The sequence below is a fragment of the Pleurodeles waltl genome, chromosome 1_2 (assembly GCF_031143425.1).
Source record: "Pleurodeles waltl isolate 20211129_DDA chromosome 1_2, aPleWal1.hap1.20221129, whole genome shotgun sequence".
In the NCBI taxonomy this organism is placed as follows: Eukaryota; Metazoa; Chordata; class Amphibia; order Caudata; family Salamandridae; genus Pleurodeles; species Pleurodeles waltl.
The window spans coordinates 165,722,312-165,744,045 of record NC_090437.1 but is presented as its reverse complement, the minus strand read 5'-3'; the positions used below and the strand labels follow the sequence as shown (position 1 = coordinate 165,744,045).

Genomic DNA, 21,734 nt, shown 5'->3' with positions numbered 1-21,734 from the left:
AAAAGGCTGCATTTTGAAGATCCTCGTAAGGACTGCATTTATTGCCTGCATCTGCACCATAAGGTAAAGGACTGCAAAATTTGTAGAATTTTTTCATCCAAAACCTTCAAGGATAGAGAGCGGAGATTGTTATTATGGCTACAAAAACTTAAAGCAAAGACCATAGTTGTCTGCTAGGAGAAAGATAGTGAGAATTCTTACACCTCACATGACAAATCTAAAAAGGGAGAAAGGTTGCAGGGGTCACTACAAGGGTATAAGTAAGTTTTCCAAAAGTTCCTCACTAAAAAGAAAACATCCTGTTCCTTCTGAGGTAAAATCTGACCTTCAACTCCATCTTCTGTCTTGCCTTTAAAGCCTAAAAACCTTCCACAGACACTTCATTCATTAAGATCAAGCTAGCCATGAAGCCCTCATCAGCAATGCTGTTGAAACCATAGTCGATGGCTACCCATAGAAAATCATCGATGAGTGTTACTTCCCAGTCGACGACTACCACCTTTTCGTTGAGAGCTACATCATTGACGATGACTGCACTGGCAACTGCCGCATAGTTGACGACCAAGCCATTGATGAGCATCACACCGACAACGATGACCACCTCAGCAACGGCAACTCCACCGACAACATCATTGCCAAAATCAAAGAAACCATCAACACTACTCATGGTGGATTTGCCACTGTTGACATTCTTGATGACAAAACATTTTCTTCAAGATCACACAAAAATCTCTCCTTTACCACCTGGTAACTTGTTTGACTTGGAAGAATTTATGACAATGATGGGCCTTTTGGGCCATCTCATAGCCCATCAAAGCTCCATGTGAATTATTAAGATGATGATGAAGAAGAGGACGAAGAATCAGCCTATTATGAACAGGAATATCATCACCAACAGTGCAGAGAAATGTCTAGACAATATATGGGTCCCACACATAAACCCATGGTCCAGCTTCCGGTGGCCTTGGCACAAGACTTACAAACAATATTGTAGGACTACCATACCGTTTTTCTTCACCTGGGGGGGCAACACCCTCCTCTGCTTATCCACCACCTCTTGCATCTCCACTTCGTATGCCGCGTCAGATGACGCTGGTTTCAAACATTGCCATGCCACCAACAGATTATCCATCTTCCTCTGAAGATGACAGAGAGGAAGGAGAACTTCAGGACACCCATTCAGCTGCCAATGAGTGGGACGAATATCTTATTCCTGCACCATCTCCCCAGCACCTCAACCAGTAGATTCTCCACCAGAGGATATAGGTGGTTTTCACACTTTGGTGGAAAGGGTAGCTATGAGATTTCAACTTCCAATGACAGTCAAGCAGTCTAACTGCTTTTGCTATGATTTCAGTGAGCAGTCAAGGAAGACCGTGAGGGCAGTCCCTAATTGTATATATCTGGGGAAAAGGTAGAAAGATAATGAAAACACCAGCTACTGTGACTGCAGTACTTCCAAGGATTGATAAGAAATATAAGGCTCCTGACTTCTCTCCAGCATGTTTGGTAGGACACCCAAACCAGACTCTGTTTTAACACAAGCTGCTCAGCACCGGTTGAAGAAGTCTTCAGTGCCTATCTCATCAGTACCTGACTAAGAAGACAAGAGCCTTGATAATATAGGCAAAAGATTCTCGTCCATCCCAAGCACTACGGTGCGTGATGTGAACTCTCTAGCAATTCTGGGAAGGTATGACTGCCAGAAGTGGTGAGGCATCACGCCAAATCTGTATCTTCTGCCCGATGACAAGAACACAGAAGCAAGAAAGAGACTAATAGAAGGAGAAAGGTCTGCTTCCAAGATTATTGATTGCGATGTAGACATAGCTGCCCTTGGTTTTCGTCCGCTTGCAGGATCAGCACTCTTAGACGGCAGTACTGGCTTTAAGCAACAACTTTCTGCCCTGAGGTACAAGCCAACATATTAGACATGCCATACGATGGCGATGTGTTGTTTGGAAAACACATTGATTATGATTTATAAGCAATCAAAGCAGAAGCAGATAAAGCAATTTTCTTGAGAACACTTCAGTTCAGAAAAGCACCTTTTAGAGAAGCTTGCGGATGAGGTACCTGTTCCTTTTGTGGCAGATACGAACAATACCAATCTTATAAGCCCTATCCGTCTTTTCACCCTGCCTAAAAACAGCTCCAAACATATTGTGCATCACCAGTGGCTGCATATTCAAAATAACAACCAAGGGAAAAGTAGCCAACACAGTCAAGAGACACTGTCAGAAAAGAAAAATTTTTAGTGCCTGCTGCAAAACCCCCTCTGTGCCTCGATATCTAGGTGCACGTACTCTTGTTATTATCACCAGTGCCAGAACATTACAACCAACAACTGGTTCCTCGATCTTCTCAAGTATGGCTATACTCTGACATTCACAAGAATTCCACCTATTCATCCATCAGACAGACTACCTCCATCCCATCTCCATCTGCTCTGGAAGCAGGCACAGCCTTTCTGCTCAAGAGTGCCATAGAAAAGATCCCACACTCTCAGAAGAGAATGGATTTCTATTCACGCTTTTTCCTAGCAAAGGAAAAAAAAATTGGAGAATGGCGTCCCATTCTGGAGCTCAGAAAACTCAGCAAGTAGCTACAGTAAAAATCCTTTTGTATGGTCACTCTCCAAGAGATATTAAATATCCTTGTTCATGGAGATTATATGACCAGTCTGGATTTCCAAGCAGATGTTTCTCCGCTTTGCGGTAGCAGGCACTCAGTATCAGTTCGAAGTTCTTTCCTTTGGTCTCAGGTCAGCACCCTGAATTTTGACCAAATGTCTTGCTCCAATAGGAGCACATCTCCAAGAAAAAGGCCTGCAAGTTTTTCTGTAACTCTGCGATTGGCTTGTTAAAGCACCATCTCTTCAGCAGGCGTCGGAAGCAGCAACAACCTGCCTACAATTGCTTCACTCCCAGGGACTCATGATAAACTACTAAAAGCCTCTTCTTTCACCCTCACAGAGGGTAACCTTTTTTGGAGCAACTCTACATAGGTTGCAAGACGAATCAATCTTGTCCGCAGAGACGCAAAGGAACATTGTTATTGGCTTACGATCTTTGGCTTACGATCTTTCCAAAAGAGAGTTCTCTTCTGTCCGTCTCCTCAAGTCATTGTTCAATATGATGTCATGAGCCATTCTTTTGGTGCCCTCTGCCCATCTCAGAATGAGACCCATTCAAGAACAAGCAATAGGTCCAAGTGACCGGCTTGTTCGACGATCTCATTCGGATCACACCAGCTATGAGAAAGGCGCATCCTTGGTGACAAGTCTCCAAGAATCTCCGATCAGGGCTAACATTCCTATCTCCAGTTTCTGAGTTCATAATCACCACAGACACTTCTCTCGATGGCTAGGGAGTCCATCTTCAAGATCTCCAAGTAAGTGGGAGATGGAGTATTCTACTATCCAAAATGCACATGCATATCTTGAAATTGAGAGCAATTTTCCTAGCACTTCAGTCTTTCCTACCAAGAATACAAGGGTCATCTGTCCTCATACGGATGGGCAGCCACAAGTATGCATTATCTCAACAAGCAGTGGGGTACAAGAGCTTGGAAGCTCAAAGAATTTGGAAATGGCCCTACTACAACAGATATCCAGGAGAGCAGAATATCTACCAGTAAGCAACATTCTAGAGGACACCTTGAGCTGAACCTGTCAAGTCTGTCATAAATGAGAGCTCAGTCAACCAATTCTCAACGCCATATTCCAACAATGGGGCAAACAAAACAGAGATCTCTTGGCCTCTCAAGATAATCGAAAATTACGGTTCTTTGCAAGCTGGGGACCTCAGTGAGGGTCATGGAAGAATGTGTTTTTGATCAGATGGTCAGGGATCTATGCATACCCTTTTCCCCCATTCCCTCTCATTTAATGGCTTCTCAGGAAAATGGAAAGAAAACATGCCGGCTCATCCTCATTGCTCCACGGTGGCCCCGACAACATTGGTTCACGGAGCTCCTTCTGCTTTCGGAATCAGAACCCATTCACCTTCCAGCAACAAAAACACTGTTAACAGTGAACGAAAGTCAGGTTCTTTTTCCAGACACCGCCTCTCTTCAGTTGCATGCTTGGCTCCTGAATTCAACAAATTCAAAGACCTAGACATTCCTCAAGATTGTAGGGAAATATTGTCCAAAGGAAGAGCTGATTCCACAATTAAAACATACAAACTCAGTTGGAAGAGATTCTGTTCATGGTGCCACCAACATAATCCTAATCCGTCCTTACCTTCTACCACTTTCTGGATCAGGGTTAGAGCATGCGTCTATCCAGGTTCACCTTGCTGGCGTTTCAAGATACAGGCGTTCTTCAAACTCTTTATCTCTCTGTTCTTAAAGAATAGTCTAACAATTCTTGAAGGGGTTATTCAGAGCTTTTCCCCAGATACAAGCTCCTCCTCCAAAATGGCATCTCAAAGTCGTTCTGTCCCAGATTATAAAATCACCATTTGAACCAATCCACAAGGCAGAACTGAAGTTCCTTACTTGGAAGGTGGCATTATTGCTAGCTCTCACGCCTGCTGAAAGAGTCTGCAAAATTCAAGTGTTCACAACACAGGAACCTTTTCTACAGTTCACTGGGAACTACGTTCTCAGGATGTGTCCAAGATTCATTCCCAAGGTTCCATCTCAACGAACCTGTCATAGTTCATACATTCTTCCCAAATCCCTCTACGCCAGCTGGGAGGTCTCTCCATACTATTGACATTAAAAGATGTTTTAAATTCTATTTGCAACATACTAAAAATATTTAAACGACTGACCAACTGTTAGTGTCTTATGGGGCATCCACAAAAGGTACTTAAGTCACAAAAGCAACTATCGCAAGATGGATTTCTGCTGCCATCCAGTTGTGCCACTCAGAAGCCGGCAAACCACTCACAGTTACCCAAGGGCATTGTCCACATTGACTGCTCTGTTTGCTGGCATCTTCTTTGAGGCAATTTGCCAAGCTGCAACGCGGAAGAGCACCTTTAGTGCCTGGAATCTGCACACCACAGTGATGCAGTGGTAGGACAGGTGGTATTACGTCATCTCTTCCAATAAGGTAGGCCTCTGTTCACAGAGGTGTTTTATTACTTTCATATGTTTCTTCATATTATGTTTCAGTAAAGATCACAGTTGCATATTATGTATACAGTAATATTCTTTAATGGTATAGATGTCTGTAGAAATTGTTACTCACCATCCTCTAAGGGTAATTACGTTACTGCACTGTTTACTTACAAAAACGTCTTACTGTTCTGACTCACACTTGTGAATCTATGAAAGATCCGATACCTGAAAAGAAAATTAGTTACTTACCTGTAACTACGGATCTCCGGTATTGGTATCTTTCATAGATTCACACGAGCCCCACCCTCCTCCCCTGAGAGGCTTCCTTATGTAATTAGAGGTAATTCTTGTCACACTTGTGCTTGAAAATCTTAGGGGCATACCCTCTCATGGAGTGTTCTAGAGGGTGTTGTTGCCTGATTGGTTATAGTTGACGTTTGGTTCTTTAAAAAAAAAAAAAAAAAAGGCATAGATAGGCTATTGGGGAGGCCATCTATTGCCCTTAGAGCCTCTGGTAGTTCACCTACTGCTTTATTTAGGATACCGTAGGACTCCACTATGATGACGAGGATGATTCAAGCATGTGAATCTATGAAAGATACCAATACTGGAGAACTGTAGTCACAGGTAAGTTATTCATTTCCTTTCTTAACGTTTATTGTTGACCATGGTAAGTGTTTTGTTTTAGCAATAGTTAGATCATAGGGTCAGATGACATTGGATTTCCTTCTGCAAATATGTTTTAGAATGAAAACTCTGTTGATTATTGTATATCAGAATTGGTTAGACCATACTGTAATTAAAGTTGTCAACATGTTTGCATATAAAGTCAATATTTAACAAAGTGATAGGTTTCTAATACAACTAGCAGGCCTGGAGGTCATATTCGTATTTCAGAACGACCATTATCATGTGAACTTCCATACACGTACTGAGTTAAATTGCGTTTCTCTGATGGTTACTAGATTTACTATTGATATCTTGTACACTTCATTGCATATTCCGTCCAATCCCTTTGCCAGATCTCTATTTGCTGTTTTCAAAACCCCCATTAACACTACCAAGCAGATTTCTGTATATTAGAATTACATTTTTTATTGCCTTGATTTTAGAAAACTTATGAATCTGGGTGTGTATTTTTCTTCATCAGGTTCTACTTGTCTTTTATTTGACTTATCATATATTTAATTCATGTCCTTAATATCTTAATTCTATTTTTTGGGTGGTTTGCCTTTATCAGCCAAGAAATCATTGTGTCTCTCCTTTCTCCTGGAGGCATAACAAGGCTTTACCAGCAGTGAAGAAGGTACTTGTTCCTCTGCCCGTTTATTTGGTTTCCCCAAGTTTAGATATGTTACGTGGTGCAGATGATCCCTCAAAGGGGTTAAGTTTCAGGATTTTCCTTTTTGCAAAGGCACATAACTCATGCCCAAGCCTACATTGATAGGGTGTGTTTGTTGTCACCAAGAATGCTGCCCTATGAAGCACAAGAGGATGTAAGTTACCTGATACAGGATGTGTGAGAGGCTCTGGTGCTGGTAGTTGCCACTTTGACTTGGGTTGTAGTGAACTCTGTCCTCCCCTGAGAGGATTAAGAGTTACTCTGGTTATAGCATGGCATTTTATGGTCGCGTAGCCTCGTTCAATATGATATAGAGCAATCTGAAATCAACGATCAGGATATACTGGGCAGGATTTGTGACAGGCCTTTACCTATGATATTTGCCCACCCTGGATAATGGAAATCTCCAGTGAAAAGGCTGCATCCAACTAGGTTGCCAAAGACGTAATTGATAGATTTTCGTGGGAAAATGTTTTTGTTCATGAGAAGGTTGATAATATCCAATTTCAGGAGAACAAAATCTGTTGGATGTGCAGAGGATAAATATGATGTTTCCCTTCTAAACATAACAACAGAATCATCTGATAAGATCCAAGGATTGTATTTGGTGGTCTTAATGTTGTCATTTTCTATTGTTCTTGATAAGGAATTCATTTTCCAGTGATTTTGTGCTCAAAATAATAAAAAGCATTATGGTGACTCTTCTTTAGGTAAGTATCTAGGATTCAATATGGCTAGCTTTTTATAAGATACTCCTAATATGTAATGTCAGACATCTAGTTATAGGCATTGGAGTATTATGAGAAATATATCTGAAGAACTCAATAATTAACAAATCCAGAACATAAGAAGTGTGATAGTAGCATATCATAATATAAATGTCTTGAGAAAATTATTCTCTGAACTCACCACAAACTGATCCTCTTATAGGGAGATAATTTTCAGCTCAGGAACTTTCTCACACCTTAATATTTTGTGTATTTTCATCTTTTTCCACATATTATAATAAATATACTATTGATACAGAAAATGCCACATACCAACTTATTAATCAGAGATTCCAGGGTATGTTACCACTTTACATCATGTTCCTATATTTTGTTTTGCACTTTGAAAGTATGCCACACCAAGTGCTGTTGTTAGGTTCTTAACATACTATGTATTATCGTCTGTAACACAATATATCTCCTTTTAATATGTTAGGGTTCTGATGCCTTGACAACCAGATCTTTTTCTTCAGGCAGTTCTTCTCTGCCTGTGTTAAACTGAATTTGTACCCCATGGCGTTTCTATTGTTTCAATAGGTTGGCTTATAATTAAAATTGATATCCTCTCATAGTCAAATATTCTCCCACGCACTCAATATTTCACAGCTGCTTTATCATATAATTGGTAAAATATATCCTATCAGCATCCTAAATTACATAGGTTTCATTAACCAATCAAATTCACTATGCACTTTCTATTTCATAACATCTCATAGTATGTACAGTTGTAACCTTTTGCTGCTCACTTTCTACACTCAGCTTTCAATCCAATTATCCTCTTGATCAATGATGCATTGTGATGAACCTACTAATTGCTATAAGCCAATACCTAATATTCATAAATTCCAGAGTTCAGAGAGTCAAATTTACAAGCCAAATTGCAGCAACATATGGACTGTATTTTTAGGTCGAATGTGCAATCGCTTTTAACCACGGCCACCGCACGTCCATCACTATCACTCGTTCATGGGCTTGCCTTTAAAAAATCCTTTGTTGTTATTGATAAATGCTTTATCTTTGTCCCTCCTTGGGGCAGTTTTGTTACCGTCTTTGCCATCGACCCTGTTACATGGTAATTGCAGGTTTGCCAATATGTTTGACTGCGAGCGAACGTCTTTTTCCTTTTGTGTCCCCCCTTTGCGCTCACGGCAGTCGTGGTGCTTTGAATTGGCTTTCTTGTGTCAACTGTTTTACTTTTCATTTTCAATTTATGTCCATTTATGTCCACAGAAAAGTCCATTTAGGAATTTACAAAGCTAATAGCTCTAACTCGAGCAAACGCAAGACCCATTGCATTGCAAATGTGTGTTTTAAATGTAAGCTAGTAATTTACTATGCCAATTTAACTATATCATACAGGTATTCCACATCCAGGTGGAGAAAGCTTATTGTATAAGAAAATAACCCACCTGCCCCCCCAGCTTCTACCTGTCCATGTCACTCTCCCACCATCCACCTGTGGTCAACTATGTGGGAGACAGATAATTTAATATGGGACCAGAAAGTAAACAAACTTTTCCTGGAAAAAATAAGCCTTAAAATGTGATTTACATGAAGTTTAGATGTGCCTCTTACTAGAAAAAAGAAAGTGTTTTGCAATATATCGTGTAGACCATACTTTTTTTAACCTAAGTAACAAATAGAGGAGTGATTTGTTTACAAATAGTTGAATGGTACTTACCCTTACTCTCTCAGTGCTAATTTCCAGGGCTTTACTTCAGCATATCAACTGAGTTCTGAGATTGTTATACCTTTCAAGAATGGACCCCTGAGACAAGTAGCACTGGCAAACTATGGAATGCCCAACATTGTGTGTTTAAAAGTGTGTTTGTACCCAAAACTGTATATGCAGTTTTTTGGCTTTCTGTCATAAATGGGAAATCTCATTTAAATATGCCATATTAATGCCTTGTGTTGTTATGCAGCATAAACAAATATTTAAAATAAATGTCATTCTTCCTTATACTTCAGTGGTAGTACACAGTGCATAAATGAATGGGCAGTGCTGTAAATGTTACAAAGATGTGAGCTACATAAAAAGGCAGAGTATATGGGAGAAAGGATGATGGATTCATTTTCAGAAAATTCTAAATTAAGTGTTTCATGTTGGAGTCTAAATCTGTGCTTTCTACTTTTATATAGCAAATTATACCAGTGACAGTTCCAATGTCCAGTACATGATAAAAAGAGAGGAAAAACCCTCTGGCAAAGGTTCAGAAGCAGTCAAAAGTAAGACGGATCTCAGTAAAGGTCAGTAAATTATAATGTTTTGCTATAGCCAAAACAGAAATAACCCATTTTATGACTTATACTATTGAATAAAACACATAATATTTAAGTTGTTCCACTTTCTACTAAAAAAGCAAGAGACTGTTAACTGCAGGGAGTGAAATTACTACGCTGTATTCTACACTATGGAGTGCAGCTGAAATAGAAGTCGTAAAATTAAGTAGCCCTAATTCTTGATCACTTGAAAAGGTGATACCCTGGCGATATGGGAACTCTTTTCTGTGTATCTACAGGGAACAAATAGTTTTCCCTTCCCTCCAACCCCTGCAAGTGTTGAACACTCTACTGAAACTAAGGGCCAGATGTAGCAACTTTGCAAATTGCGACTCGCAAATTGCAACTCGCAATTTGCAATGCAGAACGGTGTCTCAGACGCTATGGGGTCGCAAAGACCCACCTTATTAATATTAATGAGGTGGGTCGCAAATTGCGGCCCCATAGCGACTATGGGCACTCACAGATATGGAGGCCTGCTGTAGTCAGCAGACCTCCATGTCCGTGACTGCTTTTAAATAAAGCAGTTTTTTTTTTCAAGTGTAGCCCGTTTTCCTTAAAGGAAAACGAGCTGCACTTAAAAAAAAAAAAAACGAAACCTTTTGTTTCAGAATTTTTTCAGGGCAGGTAGTGGTGCCTTGGACCACTACCTGCCCTGAAAAAATAATTTGGGGTCCAGTCCCATGGGGACCCCTTCCCGTTTGCGAGTGGGTTACCATCCACTTCAAGTGGATGGTAACTGCGACTCCATTTGCGACCGCATACGCGGTCGCAAATGGAGTTGCGTACCACTCCGACTCGCAAATAGGATGGGAACACCCCTTCCTATTTGCGACTCTGAAATGCATTTTGCGAGTCGGTCCCGACTCGCAAAATGCATTTCTGCATAGCAAACTCAGGTTTGCGACTCGCAAACCGTTTGCTACATCTGGCCCTAAATGCTTATTTGCAGCCTCAATGGTTGACCTGTGTTGTGAAGGAACATAGATGAAATGTATTTAATAGTGCAAATCTTTGGACCATCTGTGGTCATCAGAAATACACGGATCATTAATGGGCTAAACATTTCCTTTTTAATTACAGCTTGTATTGTTGTGCTCTTTATGTATTGTATAATGAAGAATTTGATATTGAATTAAAGGTTTACACTTTTTATAATATTACATTTGTTAATTGTTGCATTCTATTAAGGGACTGCTGTTTGAGGCATACTATGATAGGCTACTAACTCTTGTCTCTTCTAAATAAGAAATGTTTAGGCTATCAATGATTGATGTCCTAACAGCTGATAGCCTTGTTTACCAATTACTCCTACGTTCTTTTCCTGTTTCTGTTATATAAACGGAGCGTCACACTTTGCACAGCTTAGGTTTGGTCTTTTTAAGAAACCTAATGCCGATTTACTTGCAGGCTCACACAGAATTTCACTTTAAATTCCAGTTCTTTATATCCATTTAATTCCATTGGACATCTTTGACAAGCATCTTTCATGCGTACTTTCACATTTATTCTGTATTTCTCTTTTAACAACACAAGTATTCTTCTTTCCTTGACTGCATTCATTCCTGGTTCTGATGCGTAGGCTACTGGTCAAAAGCCTTAAAGAATATGGCTGCTGTTGGTCCCTTTCCTCAGACTCTGGCAATCAGATTTGATGTTGTAGTGCCATCATGAGCAGCATTCCATTTCACTTCAAAATCTAAAGAACCAATTGTACATACAGCTCAGTATAATGGCACTCCAACTTCTGGTACTTCCTGATTTCCTTACATCAAAACAGAAGATATTTAGAATTATTTCTGAAATCCAGCAATCAGTACTCTGCAGCAGGCCATTCATCTTGGGGAAAGTCTGGAAAACATTCTGCTAGAAATGACCCTAGGTTCTCTTCTAGATTTTCAATGAGTTTGGATTCAATGTGTCATGTTACCTTAAACCATCAAGCCCATGTGGCCTTGCAATATATCCAGTCCATGACTTAACACTGAAGATCTCGCCAAAGTCGGTACAGTCCTGCCTACTCCAAGGTTCCAAGGCTGGTCTGATTCTGGGAAGAAGCTATTTGTTCCGACATCCAGGTCCATCCTGAGATGCTTTGTAAGCCTAAGTTGTCTTCTGGTACAAATATGTACCAGAGACAAAAGTTGGATTGGATCTTCTTCATTAATAACCATGGGCCATATGTACCAACGCATTTTCCCATAGACACAGAATGGGTAAAACCCTTTGATACATCTGGCCCCATATCTTTTATCCTTGAGTGGGACATTGTTGCACTGAGCTGATCAACCAAGATTTTCCAGCTTTGTTCCCCATCAAAATATTTATGCTTTACCCTGCATAGGGATGGTTAATTTTTCTCTAGCATCAGTGCTCATAGTTATGATTTTGCATTTTTTAGGGGGAGTTGGGATGTTATGCCCCTTCCCCAGAGTCCATAATTCTTTCTCTTGGTTATCTAGAACTTCTACCCTCAAATGATAAAATAGCATGGATGCTTCTATCAGTTAGCCCCTAATTGTAGCTTGAACTGTGACCCATATAATACATCCCTTCTGAGTTATTTTCTTCCAGGTAAGTGCCACTCCCAAGGACTGTATTATTTGCTACCACTGGGTTCCTTATATTGAGATCATTCAGTAGGCAAGTGAGAGTCCTGGGGTGGTGTACTCGCATTTAGCTTCAGTAAGGTCAGGCTATCATTTGAGAGCGACCTGACCCCAGTATTTGTTTCTCCCTCTCTCTCCTTTGATGACTTACTAAGCAAACACTGATCAAATGTAGCATAGATATTAAGGACTGCTGAGTAGTAAGTGTGACAGCACGCCCCCCCCTTATTTTGTTACAATTGCCCCGGGGAGGTGGCGGTCCACGGGCCTGCACGGGGGAGGGTGGGGGGTTGTGCACCCCTTATTTTGAAACAATTGCCCCAGGGAGGTGGTAGTGTCCGGGTATGCTTTCCACAGGACCCTCCTCTACTATAATTAAAATATTTTGACCCATGGAGGTGGTGGTCCCGGGGACCCCTACCATTTGATTTAGTTTCCGGGGAGGTGGCGTTCCCCGGGCTCAGAAAAGCCCAGGAGGGGGGGCCCTTGCACCCCCTCCTTTATTTTTGCTATGCCCCCGGACCTGGCCCCACATGGGCTTTACTGAAACAACCACAGGAGTGTTTAAAAAAAAAAAAAAAAAAGCATAGCGAATTCACAGCAATTTGTTTTATTTTTTAAGTATTTTTTTGCCCTGGTTGGGTCCCTCTGGGATCCCAGCCACCAGAGCTAAGGGGTCAGGATGTTCCTACCCTGTCCCCTACTTTTATTTTGTATCTTTTTTTCCGGCTGAAGCAGAGTCCTAAGATGGCTGCCAACACTTCTTTGTTGAAGTGTTGGCAGCCAATCAGATCTCAGCACGAGATCAGAAGAGTTTGCAGAGCCTCCGTGTCCCTATATATTCAAATTAAAATTTTCTCTAGTATCTCACAAACTACTGGACGGATTTACACCAAATAACAAAAGGGCGCTTTCTGGACCAAGAGCTACCTTTCTGCCAAATGTTGTGTGATTCCGTCCAGCGGATTGAGCTGTAGCCCTGTTCAAAAACCATATGGGAATTAACATGGAGAAAACATGTTTTGGGACCCCCCCTTTCTTTTCTTACCCCCTGCTTGACGGATCACCCCAAAACTTTCAGGACAGCAGCAGACGTGAGCGTCAAATTTGTTGGGACAGTTTCATGAAGATTCATCAACCGGTGCCAAAGATATAGATAAGTAAAAAAACAAATTTTCTATGGAAACCAGATCCTAACTGTAACTACCTATTGGTGACCACCACTAAGTTAATTATTTATTTATTTATATATATATATATATATATATGTTCGATGGCATGTGTAGCTGCAGATACACATGCTGTGCATTATCCTGCCATCTAGTGTTGGGCTCGGAGTGTTACAAGTTGTTTTTCTTCGAAGAAGTCTTTTCGAGTCTAGAGATCGAGGGACTCCTCCCCTTTCGGCTCCATTGCGCATGGGCGTCGACTCCATTTTAGATTGTTTTCTTTCCGCCATCGGGTTCGGACGTGTTCCTCTTCGCTCCGTGTTTCGGTTCGGAAAGTTAGTTGACTATCGGAAAATTTGACGGTATTGTTTGCGCTCGGTATCGGTTTAGTAAGAGCACATCGGCACCGAAGAAAAGAAGAGCTCCGGTAGCCCTTCGGGGCTTCCATTCCCCGGCGGGGCCTGGTCGGCCCGACCGCGTGCGTCTTCAAGGCTCATGGAACGGACCCCATTCCGCTTCTGCCCCAAATGCCACGCTAAGCATCCTTATACAGACCAGCATTTGGTCTGTAATTTGTGTTTGTCCCACGAACACAAAGAGGATACCTGCGAGGCCTGTCGGGCATTTCGGTCTAAGAAAATGCTACGGGACCGGAGAGCTAGAAGGCTTCAAATGGCGTCAACGCCGGCTGGATACCCCGACGTCGAAGAAGAGGAGACATTCTCCATTCCTGACTCGGACGAGCCCGAGAGTGAGCAGCCGGCAAGGCAACAAACCGTGAGTAAAACAGCCCCGGCCAAAACTCACACAAAAATAATGAAAGCCCAGGGGATGCCACCGCCGACAGGCCATGGCTTAACCCATAAGAACGGTGACCAAGCATCGGCACCGAAAAAGGGCACACACATGCCGAAGACATCCGACTCCGGTCGAGATACCGGCACAGAGTATACTCGGCACCGAGATACCGGCTCCGACCAGACTCGGCACCGAGATATCGGCACCCCGAAACCGAAAAATTTGGCTTCGGAGCTAAAAAAGACTGCGGAAAAGGTTTCGGTGCCGAAACATCCAGCCTCGGAGCCAAAACAAAGCTCCTTTACTGAAGAACAAGGCCTTTCATCACAACTACATGGCCATAAGTTCAGACAAGAACTAGAGAGGGGAGAGCCAGACTATACACAGAGAAGGCTCCATATACAGAAGGACACAGGGAAAATAAGAACTCTTCCCCCAATTAAAATGAAACGGAGACTGGCTTTCCAGGAAACTGAAAAACAGCCAAAAGCAAAGGTGGCTAAAGAGAAAACTCCATCACGTTTTTCACCACAGCCATTGCCACAGCACTCACCGCAACTATCCCCAATTGCAACACCCCTAATGATGCAATCACCAACGCACACAGGGATGAGCCAAGATGACCCAGATGCATGGGATCTATACGATGCACCAGTATCTGATAATAGTCCTGATTGCTACCCGGCAAGACCATCACCACCACAAGACAGTACTGCTTACATGCAGGTGGTTTCCAGAGCAGCTACTTTCCACAACGTAGCACTGCATTCTGAACCTATAGAGGATGACTTCTTATTTAATACCCTGTCATCAACACATAGCCAATACCAAAGTCTGCCTATGTTACCAGGCATGTTAAAACACGCAAAACAGGTGTTCCAAGACCCAGGCAAAGGCAGGGCCATCACACCTAGGGTGGAAAAGAAGTACAAACCTCCCCCTACGGACCCTGTGTACATCACGCAACAACTAACACCCAACTCGGTGGTAGTAGGGGCAGCCCGGAAAAGGGCAAACTCACAGACTTCGGGGGATGCACCGCCACCCGACAAAGAAAGTCGAAAGTTTGATGCAGCAGGGAAAAGGGTTGCAGCACAAGCAGACAATCAATGGCGCATTGCCAATTCACGGGCTTTATTGGCAAGATATGATAGGGCTCATTGGGATGAAATACAACATTTCATTGAACATCTACCCAAAGAGTTTCAAAAGCGTGCACAACAGGTGGTGGAGGAGGGCCAAAGTATCTCCAACAACCAAATAAGATCGGCTATAGACGCAACGGACACAGCCGCCAGAACTGTAAACACAGCAGTCACCATTCGGAGACACGCATGGCTATGCACCTCCGGATTTAAACCAGAGATCCAGCAGGCTGTGCTGAATATGCCTTTCAATGGACAACAGTTGTTTGGGCCGGAGGTGGATACAGCTATAGAAAAGCTAAAAAAGGACACGGACACGGCCAAAGCCATGGGCGCGCTCTACTCCCCACAGAGCAGAGGCACCTTTAAGAAGCCACACTTTAGAGGGGGGTTTCGGGCCCAAAGCACAGAACCTTCAACCTCACAGGCCAGACCCACATACCAGGGCCAATACCAAAGAGGAGGCTTTCGGGGACAATATAGGGGTGGACAGTTCCCAAAAACAATAGGGAAATTCCAAAGCCCAAAAACCCCACAAACTAAACAGTGACTCCAATGTCACAAATCCCCAACACATAACACCAGTGGGGGGGAGACTCACAAATTATTACAAAAATTGGGAAGACATAACTACGGACTCATGGGTCCTAGCCATTATCCAACATGGTTATTGCATAGAATTCCTACAATTACCACCAAATGTGCCTCCAAAAACACACAACATGTCCAAACAGCACTTGGATCTATTACAACTAGAAATCCAAGCGTTGTTACAAAAAGAAGCAATAGAACTAGTACCCAACCATCAGAAAGGAACAGGTGTTTACTCCCTGTATTTTCTAATACCAAAAAAGGACAAAACACTGAGGCCCATCTTGGATCTCAGAACACTAAATCTTTACATCAAATCAGATCACTTTCACATGGTAACACTTCAAGACGTGATTCCATTGCTCAAACAACAAGACTACATGTTAACATTAGACCTCAAGGATGCTTACTTCCATATACCCATACATCCTTCCCACAGTAAATACTTAAGGTTTGTAATCCAAGGAGTACATTACCAATTCAAAGTGTTACCATTCGGGATAACAACAGCACCAAGAGTATTTACAAAATGCCTTGCGGTAGTAGCTGCACGTATCAGAAGACAGCACATACACGTATTCCCGTACCTAGACGATTGGTTAATAAAAACCAGCACTCGGAAACAGTGTCTTCGACACACAAAATACATCATAGAAACCCTTCACAAGCTAGGGTTCTCAATAAACTACCTAAAATCACACTTACAACCGTGTCAAATACAACAATACTTAGGAGCATCAATCAACACAGAAAAAGGGATTGCCACTCCAAGTCCACAAAGGGTACAAGCATTCCAAAACGTAATACTAAACATACACCCAAACCAACAGTATCAAGTAAGGTTTGTGATGAAACTTCTAGGCATGATGTCTTCATGCATAGCCATTGTCCCAAACGCAAGTTTACACATGCAGCCCTTACAACAGTGCCTAGCAGCACAATGGACACAAGCACAGGGTCAACTTCAAGATCTAGTGTTGATAGACCGCCAAACACACTCCTTGCTTCAATGGTGGAATCCTATAAATTTAAACCAAGGGCGGCCATTCCAAGACCCAGTGCCTCAATACGTGATCACAACAGATGCTTCCATGGTAGGTTGGGGGGCACACCTCAACCAGCACAGCATCCAGGGTCAATGGAACACTCAACAAAGCCAGCTTTATATAAATCAACTAGAACTACTAGCAGTGTTTCTAGCATTGAAAGCATTTCAACCGTTAATAGCCCACAAACACATTCTTGTCAAAACAGACAACATGACAGCAATGTATTACCTAAACAAACAGGGAGGGACACACTCATCACAGCTGTGTCTCTTAGCACAGAAGATTTGGCATTGGGCGATTCACAATCACATTCGCCTAATAGCACAGTACATCCCAGGAATTCAAAACCAGTTGGCCGACAATCTGTCGAGATCACCAACAGATCCACGAATGGGAAATTCATCCACAGATACTGCAAACTTACTTTCAAAACTGGGGAACACCGCAAATAGATCTATTCGCAACAAAAGCAAACGCAAAATGCCAAAACTTCGCATCCAGGTACCCACACCCTCACTCCAAGGGCAATGCGTTATGGATGAGTTGGTCAGGGATATTTGCTTACGCTTTTCCCCCTCTCCCACTCCTTCCGTATCTAGTAAACAAATTGAGTCAAAACAAACGCAAACTAATACTAGTAGCACCAACTTGGGCTCGCCAACCATTGTACACAACACTACTAGAACTGTCAGTAGTACCTCATATCAAACTACCAAACAGACCAGATCTGTTAACTCAACCCAAACAGATCAGACACCGGAATCCAGCATCGCTCAATCTAGCAATCTGGCTCCTGAAGTCTTAGAATTTGGACATTTACACCTTACACAAGAATGTATGGAGGTCATTAAACAAGCTAGAAAACCTACTACAAGACATTGCTACGCAAATAAATGGAAAAGATTTGTTTATTACTGCCATAATAATCAAATTCAACCACTACATGCCACCACAAAAAACATTGTAAGCTACTTATTACACTTACAAAAATCTAGGTTAGCTTTTTCGTCCATTAAAATACATCTCACAGCAATATCTGCCTATCTGCAGATTACACATTCAACATCACTCTTTAGAATCCCAGTCATAAAAGCATTTATGTAGGGTCTAAAAAGAATCATACCCCAAGAACACCACCAGTTCCCTCATGGAACCTCAATATTGTATTAACACGACTCATGGGTCCACCATTTGAACCCATGCACTCTTGTGAGATGCAATACTTAACATGGAAAGTAGCCTTCCTAATAGCTATCACATCTCTTAGAAGAGTAAGTGAAATACAAGCATTTACCAAACAAGAACCCTTTATACAAATACACAAACATAAAGTGGTTCTACGCACAAATCCCAAATTTCTACCAAAAGTTATATCACCGTTCCACCTAAATCAAACTGTGGAACTTCCAGTATTTTTTCCACAACCAGACTCTGTAGCTGAAAGGGCATTGCATACATTAGACATCAAAAGAGCACTAATGTATTACATTGATAGAACCAAACAGTTTCGCAAAACAAAACAATTGTTTGTAGCTTTTCAAAAACCACATGCAGGAAATCCAATATCCAAACAAGGCATTGCCAGATGGATAGTTAAATGTATTCAAACCTGCTATGTAAAAGCAAAAAGAGAGCTGCCTATTACACCAAAGGCACACTCCACTAGAAAGAAAGGCGCCACAATGGCCTTTCTAGGAAATATACCCATGACAGAAATCTGTAAGGCAGCCACATGGTCTATGCCTCATACATTCACAAAACATTACTGTGTGGATGTGTTAACAACACAACAAGCCACAGTAGGACAGGCAGTATTACGAACATTATTTCAAACAGCTTCAACTCCTACAGGCTAAACCACCGCTTTTTGGGAGATAACTGCTTACTAGTCTATGCACAGCATGTGTATCTGCAGCTACACATGCCATTGAACGGAAAATGTCACTTACGCAGTGTACATCTGTTCGTGGCATGAGACTCTGCAGATTCACATGCGGCCTCCCTCCTCCCCGGGAGCCTGTAGCCGTTATAAGTTGATAAAAGTTATATATTTATATATATATATATATATATATATATATATATATATATATATATATATATATATATATATATATATATATATATATATTATATATTAATAAAACTTGTAAATTTGTAAATATATATCACTTTTAGACACATTATGTACATACATACTTACTCCATTGCATGGGCACTATTACTATATACACAACTCCTACCTCACCCTCTGTGGGGAAAACAATCTAAGATGGAGTCGACGCCCATGCGCAATGGAGCCGAAAGGGGAGGAGTCCCTCGATCTCATGACTCGAAAAGACTTCTTCGAAGAAAAACAACTTGTAACACTCCGAGCCCAACACTAGATGGCAGGATAATGCACAGAATGTGAATCTGCAGCGTCTCATACCACGAACAGATGTACATTGGGTAAGTGACATTTTCCATATATATATATATATATATATATATATACATATATATATATATATATATATTCGATGGCATGTGTAGCTGCAGATACACATGCTGTGCACTGTTCCTGCCATCTAGTGTTGGGCTCGGAGTGTTACAAGTTGTTTTTCTTCGAAGAAGTCTTTTCGAGTCACGGGACCGAGTGACTCCTCCCTTTCGGCTCCATTGCGCATGGGCGTCGACTCCATCTTAGATTGTTTTCTTTCTGCCATCGGGTTCGGACGTGTTCCTTTTCGCTCCGTATTTCGAATTGGGAAAGTTAGCTAAAGTATCGAAAACTCGACGGTATTGTTCTCGTTCGGTACCGGTTTAGTGTTAGTGTATCGGCACCGATATCAAGACCGCTTCTGTGGCCCTTCGGGGCTTCCGCACTTAACCAAGGCCTGGTCGTCCCGACCACACCCTTTGTCGAAGACTCATGGACCGGACCTCCTTCCGTTTCTGTCCGACGTATCACGCCAAGTATCCTTATACAGACCAGCATCGGGTCTGTAATCTGTATTAATCGCCAGAACACAGAGAGGATACTTGTGAGGCCCGCAAAGCTTTTCGATCCAAGAAGACCCTAAGAGATCGACGCACAAGACATTTGTAGATGGCATCGAAGTCGACACAACACCTCGACGTCGAGGAGGAAGAAATGAGAATTTCCATTCAAGGTTCGGACTCGGATGACTCCGACGGGGATCGTCCACCGATGACGGCGCAAAAAGTGAGTACACCTGCCCCGTCCCAGACCCAAGGTTAAATAAAGAAACAAAAGGCCTCGGGGACGCCACTGCCGGAAGGCCATGGCTCGACCCACAAGAAAGGCGGTGACCAAATACCATCATTGGCACCGAAAAAGGCCAAAACAATGCCGAAGTCTCCCGACTCGGGTCGAGAAACCGGCACCGAAAGGAGTCGACACCGATTGGTCGAGTCGAGCAAACCTCGAAAGAGCCTCTCGGAGCCGAGACCGACCGTATCCATCGGGTTTTGGTACCGAAAAAAACGGCTTCGGAGCCAAAAAAGACTTCCTATACGGAAGAGCAGGGGCTCTCTCAACAGCTCAAGGAAAGGTACAGATTCAAGCAGGAACTGGATTTGGAAGAGCTTGACCAAACTCAACCAAGGCTAGAAATCCAATAAGACACAGGGAAAATACAAACCATCCCTCTGCTCAAGTTTAAGAGAAAACTGGCTTTTCATGAGACTGAAATGCAACCAAAAGCCAAAGTGGTTAGAGAACGGTCACCACCCCCACATTTCTCACCACAAACGTCCCCACTTCACTCGCCGCGACTGTCACCAGTGGGTACACCAATGGCACAGTCACCCACACATACTGGGATGACGCAGGACGATGCAGACCCCTGGGATCTATACGACCCACCAATTTCGGACAACAGTCCTGAGTGTTATCCTTCAAAGCCTTCACCTCCAGAGGATAGCACGTCTTACACACAGGTACTGGCCAGAGCAGCAACATTTCTTAATGTTACGATGCATTCAGAACCAGTGGAGGGTGACTTTCTGTTTAACACTCTGGCATCCACGCATGCTTCGTATCAAAGCCTGCCAATGTTACCGGGCATACTTAACCATGCGCACCAGGTTTTCCAAGAACCAGTAAAAGGAAGGGCCATCACGCCAAGGGTCAAGAAAAAATATAAACCTCCCCCATCAGACCCAGTGTTTATTACACAACAGCTCCCTCCGGACTCAGTTGTAGTGAGGGCTGCAAGAAAGCGGGCAAATTCACAGTCGTTAGGGGATGCGCCACCCCCTCATAAAAAAAGCCGTAAGTTCGCGCGGCAGGGAAAAGAGTGGCATCGCAAGCGGCCAATCAGTGGTGTATCGCCAATTCACAAGCCCTCCTTGCCCGTTACAACAGAGCACATTGGGACGAGATGCAGGATATTATTCAACATCTACCAAAGGAGCATCAAAAACATGCTCAACAGGTGGAGAAGGAGGGACAGGCCATCTCCAACAACCAGATCCGCTCTGCACTGGACTCTGCTGATACAGCGGCACGGACTGTCAATACAGCAGTTACCATCAGAAGGCATGCATGGCTACGAAGTTCTGGTTTTAAGCCAGAGATACAGCAGACGGTATTAAATATGCCGTTCAACCAACACCAACTATTCGGGCCGGAGGTGGACTCCGCAATAGAGAAAATGAAAAAGGACACGGACACGTCCAAAGCCATGGGCGCGCTCTATTCTTCTCAATACAAGGGAGCATTTAGGAAGCCGCAGCTTAGGGGAGGGTTTAGACACCAACCCACAGAGCCATCCACATCCCAAACAAAACCCACTTACCAGTCTCAGTACCAGAGAGGGGGGTTTTGTGGTTTCTACAGAGGAAAGTTCCCAAGAGGAAGGGGAAAATTTCAGCCTGCCAAGCAGACCCCTAGTAGCAAAC

General features: G+C 42.7%; 1 protein-coding gene across 4 annotated transcripts in view; it reads left to right on the top strand.

The window, feature by feature from the left end:
• Nucleotides 1-21,734, top strand: part of LOC138298551 (zinc finger protein 300-like) — a 236,587-nt gene that overhangs the window by 77,423 nt on the left and 137,430 nt on the right. For all 4 annotated transcript variants that reach the window (XM_069236885.1, XM_069236887.1, XM_069236886.1 and 1 more), the window contains one exon: nt 9,325-9,432. In XM_069236885.1, the coding sequence (XP_069092986.1) occupies nt 9,325-9,432 (108 nt within the window). The remainder of the gene's footprint in view (nt 1-9,324; nt 9,433-21,734) is intronic.